This window comes from Geospiza fortis, unplaced genomic scaffold, assembly GCF_000277835.1.
Source record: "Geospiza fortis unplaced genomic scaffold, GeoFor_1.0 scaffold14, whole genome shotgun sequence".
Classification (NCBI taxonomy): Eukaryota; Metazoa; Chordata; class Aves; order Passeriformes; family Thraupidae; genus Geospiza; species Geospiza fortis.
Window position 1 is genome coordinate 893987 of NW_005054512.1, and position 4840 is coordinate 898826.

At 60.4% G+C, this 4840-nt stretch overlaps 1 protein-coding gene across 1 annotated transcript in view; it reads left to right on the forward strand.

Annotated features, from left to right (window-relative positions):
• FOXP4 (forkhead box P4) overlaps window positions 1-4840 on the forward strand; it is a 29065-nt gene that overhangs the window by 13812 nt on the left and 10413 nt on the right. Inside the window, exons 4-7 of the mRNA XM_031063552.1 lie at window positions 6-102; window positions 924-1128; window positions 1386-1490; window positions 4326-4413. Coding sequence (XP_030919412.1) covers window positions 6-102; window positions 924-1128; window positions 1386-1490; window positions 4326-4413 — 495 coding nt within the window. The remainder of the gene's footprint in view (window positions 1-5; window positions 103-923; window positions 1129-1385; window positions 1491-4325; window positions 4414-4840) is intronic.

Below are 4840 nucleotides of genomic sequence, written 5' to 3' on the forward strand. Positions count from 1 at the left end.
TGCAGCAGCTCCAGCAGCAGCACCTGTTAAACCTGCAGCGCCAGGGCCTGGTGAGCCTCCCGCCGGGGCAGGGCACGGTGCCCCTGCAGAGCCTGCCCCAAGGTAAGCACCGCGGCCTGCGGGGGGTTCTGGGCTGGAGCTTGTCCGGATTTGGGTGAGGGGGGCTGGGGAGGGGCTCTGGTGTTGGGTTTTGTGGTGCCCCCAAAGTTTGGGGATGGTGGTGTGAGCGGTTGGAGACGTGAGGGGTTGGGGTCTGGGTTCCAGAGGGGTGCAGGGTTGGGGCACCTCTTCCTCTGGCAGGGGGGTACAGGATTTGGGGCACCTTTTCCTCTGGCAGGGGTGTGCCAGGGTTTGGGACAGGATTTGGGTATCTCTTCCTCTGGCAGAGGGGTGCCAGGATTTGGGACAACTATTCCTCTGACAGAGGAGTGTCAGGATTTGGGGTACCTCTTCCTCTAGCAGAGGACTGTCAGGATCTGGGACACCTTTTCCTCTGGCAGAAGGGTGCCAGGATTTGGGACAACTCTTCTCTAGCAGAGGAGTGTCAGGATTTGGGGTACCCTGGCAAGGGGGTGTCAGGATTTGGGACACCTCTTCCTCTGACAGAGGAATGTCAGGATTTGGGGTACCTCTCTTCCTCTGGCAGAAGGGTGCCAGGATATAGGGCATCTCTTCCTCTGGCAGAAGGGTGCCAGGATTTGGGAAATCAGGCTCTTCTCCCTTCTGGGAGCAGCTCTGTGAGTGCTGCAGGTGCCTTGATCTGTGTTTCCCAGTGGGGCCCTGCAGCCTCCCCCTGCTGTGCCCAGCTCCAGGTGATGCTCTCCCAGCGCTGGGTGAGATGTGGGCAGTCAGGGAGCCGGGAGGAAGCCCTGGCTGCTGCCTCGTGTCCCTGCTGACCCTGCTCACTCTGTCCTGTGCCTCAGCTGTTTGTCCCTCAGACCTCCAGCAGCTCTGGAAGGAGGTCACGGCCACCCAGCCCGTGGAGGACAGCATTAAGCAGGAAGGTCTTGACCTCACCACCAACACCTCCAACTCTACCTCGTTTTCGGCCGCCAAGGTCTCGCCTCCCATTTCCCACCACCCTCTGCCCAATGGACAGAGCACCATGCACACGCCCAGAAGGGACAGGTAGAGCCGGGTCGGGCCCTGGCACTTTGTGGTTTTGTTCCTGGAGAGGTGGAAGGGGCTGGGATCCATCACCCACAGGGCTGGGAGGGGTGGGGGGGTTCTGCCCACCCCATAAAAGAGGCCTGGCGCTGTTTTGCTGCACCCACAGGAGCTGTCCCTGTGGGGTGTCCCATGGGTGCCCCGGGGCTGTCCCCACGCCTGGGAATGCTGGAGCATCCCAGCTGCCCCATCTGAAAACCCCTTCCCCTCTTGTGCAGCTCTTCCCACGAAGAGACCCCCGGCTCCCACCCGCTCTACGGCCACGGAGAGTGCAAGTGGCCTGGCTGCGAAACCCTCTGTGAGGACCTGGGGCAGTTTGTCAAGTAAGTGTCACCTCTTTGGGGCAGGTTTTTCTGTCCCAGCTGGGACAGAATGCATCTGGTGGAGGGGAAGATCCTGGGAGTTGATCCATGCATCCCAAAGTGTGTACCCTGAGCTAGGTGACCTCATGGAGGAGAAAACAGGAGACCAAGCATCCCTAAATGTGTACCCTGAGCTAGGTGACCACATGGAGGAGAAAACAGGACACCAGGCATCCCAAAGAGGATGATTCTGTCCCTGCATTCCATCAGGGACAGAATTGATGGAGAGGAAGATCCTGGGAGTTGATCCATGCATCCCAAAGTGTGTGCCCTGAGCTGGGTGACCACATGGAGAAGGAGAAAACAGGACACCAGGCATCCCAAAGAGGATGATTCTGTCCCTGCATTCCATCAGGGACAGAATGCACCTGATGGAGGGGAAGATATTGGGAGTTGATCCAGGCATCCCAAAGTGTGTGCCCTGAGCTAGGTGACCTCATGGAGGAGGAGAAAACCCAGCAGGAGTGGCTGCTGGTGTTGTCCCATCCTTGGAAATGTCCAAGCCTGGGCTGGCTTGGAGTGGAAGGTGACCCTGCTCCGTGGCAAGGGTGGAATGGGATGAGCTTTATGAGCACTTCCAAGCCAAGCCATGGGATGAGTGAATGATCTGGAGGAGGCCAGAGCCCGGGCAGCAGGCGAGGGGGGCTGGCAGCCCTGCTGGGGACACGGGGGGGAGGCAGCAGATGGCAGATGGCACCGCTGACACCGCTTGTGGGCTCCGGCGCTGACTGATTAACTCTGCTGTCTGAGAGCCCTCTGCTAGCGTCAGGGTCAAACAAATTGTTTTCACGCTTCGTCAGAGGTTTACTTAATTAGTTCATTTGCAATTAGATCTCTTTGTAGCCGGGATTTTTAGCAAAGACATCAGAAGGAGCTGACGGGGCTCCTTCCCCCGCCTCCCCGGCTGTCTGCTCGGCGAGCACCGCGCTCTGCAGCGCGCAGGTTTTGGGGTTTTCCACACTCATCCTCCGCCCTCTGCCACCCTCTGAGCGTTGGCTCTGGGTGGGAACATCCCTCGGACTGTGCCAAGCCACCAGAGGCCTTGCCCAGGAGGATGAGGAGGTGTGAAGGCAGCCCGGGGATGAGTGAAGGATGATTCAGCCTCCTGTGTCCTCCTTCCTCTGCCTCTGAGTCACGGGGTGAACCGGGATAAGGCATCTCCTCCTGCCTGGCAGGGCATGTTCCCGTGGCACGGGGCAGATGAGCAAGCTCCGGGTTGGGAGCTGGAGCTGGAGTTGGCAGGGAATGCCCAGAGCTGGGTCAGGGGGCTGGCAGAGCTGTGCTGTGCACTGGGGAAGGGGTTCTGTCCCTTCTTTGTCAACTTGGGCACAAGGGCAGCTCCCCAGCAGCACTGGGGAAGGGGTTCTGTCCCCTCCTTGCCACCGTGGGCTGGGGTGTGGGACAGACAGACAGAAAATTTGCAGCTCCCAAAGGCCAAGCCCATCTGGAGCCTGCCTTGAATCTGGGCATCCCCTGGGCATCACCTGGGCATCCCCTGGGCATCACCTGGGCATCTCCTGGGCATCTCCTGGGTATCCTCTGGGCATCCCCTCCATGGGCAGCTGGGGTGGGCTGTGCTGGGCTGGGAGGGGCAGCGTGGCCTTGGAGCTGTGCTGGGTAAGGGTGGGGGTCAGTGGGAGATGGCTCCATTCCCACCTGGCTTTGTTCCCCTGGAGAAGCAGCCGTGCCCTGGCTGTGCCAGGCAGGGAGAGGGGCAGGGCTGGGGCTCTGGGGGCTCTGCTCAGGGATGGGTTTGGCAGCAGGGCCTGGCTCCCTGACGTGTCTGTGCACGCTGGGGCTGGAAGGCTCTCCCAGGCAGCAGGGTGAGACTCCTGTGCTGCTCCAGAGCCAGCCTGGGGAGGATGAGGCGCCTTCTCTGGGGTGTCTGAGCCTTAGTCCTGGGGAGCATTTGGCACACGGCCCCTGGGACCCCCCAGCATCACCTTTTGGGGTGTTCCCGGGGTGGCATTTCCCCAGAATCCCTCTCCAAACCATCCCACTCCTCCAGTGAGGCCCCCTCGGGTTTGTGCCCACCCCAGCAAGGACATGGCCTGGCCTTGTGACATCCTCAGGGCTGGCTGTGTCCCCAGGCTGGTGCTTGGCTGGGTTTGGGGGCCAGGTGATGCCAGGCTGTGTCCCCAGGCTGGTGCTTTGCTGGGTTTGGGGGCCAGGTGATGCCACGCTGGTGCTTTGCTGGGTTTGGGGGCCAGGTGATGCCACGCTGGTGCTTGGCTGGGTTTGGGGGCCAGGTGATGCCAGGATGTCCCTGGCTCTGTCACCAGGAGCCTAAGGGAGGAGGGAGGGCAATGAGGACCAAAGGTGCTGCTGCTTCCTAAACGAAGCACCTCATAAACACGAGGCAGGAAGGGGAACAGCCTGGAAATGGCACCTTGTGCCCTCAGGGCTTTGCTCAGAGCGTGGAAGGCACCCTCCCATGGCGCTGCCTTTGTCCTGGGAACCTGCTCCTCAGGTCCTGCTGGCACCTCCTGCCAGCTGCCTGCTCCAGGAACCTCCACGGGGCTTTCCCTGTGCCAGAGGCTGCTCCTGAGCACCCTGGGGCTGCCTGGGGTAGGGCTGAGTGTCCTCCAGCCTGGCTTTGGCGTGCTGCCACAGCCTGGTTCTGCTCAGTCACCTCCGTGCCTCAGTTTCCCTGGTGCTCAGCCCCGCTTTGGGCAGCAGTGCTGGAGCATCCCTGAGCAATTTGCAGGTCAGGGCTGATCCCAGGTGTGGCCCCAGCAGAGGGGCTGAGTGTTGGGCATGCCCAGGCCTAACCAAAGCTCCGTGTTCTCCTCACAGACACCTCAACACAGAACATGCACTTGATGACCGGAGCACGGCCCAGTGTCGAGTCCAGATGCAAGTGGTACAGCAGCTGGAGATACAGGTGGGTGTCCCAGCCCAGCCCCCATGGAAACAGGGACAAAAAGCCACCTCTTTGTCACCCTGTGATCCCCTCAGGAGAGGCTGACAGGGTTGGGGACTGTAACTTGTTTTAAACACCTTTCCCAAATAGGAATCCTGCATCCAGGTGAAATTCAAGCCCTCAAACTCATTCCCCTCTCATGCCAAAGCGTCGCTGTGGGTAACAGGAGATGCCACAGATGTGGAAGGCACCAGGGTTTGTCCCCACATGGGCTGTGCCACCTCCCTGGGAGCCACGGGGCTGCTTGAAAACCAGGCCACTTATTTTGGTGGCTGAGCGTGGTCTTTGGAGCCCAACTTTGGGCTGCTATTTTTGGCCAGGCAGTTCTTTAAATAGTGCTTTTGCCAGCCTCTGCGAGCCCCCAGCATGCTCTGCATAACTCTGTTAA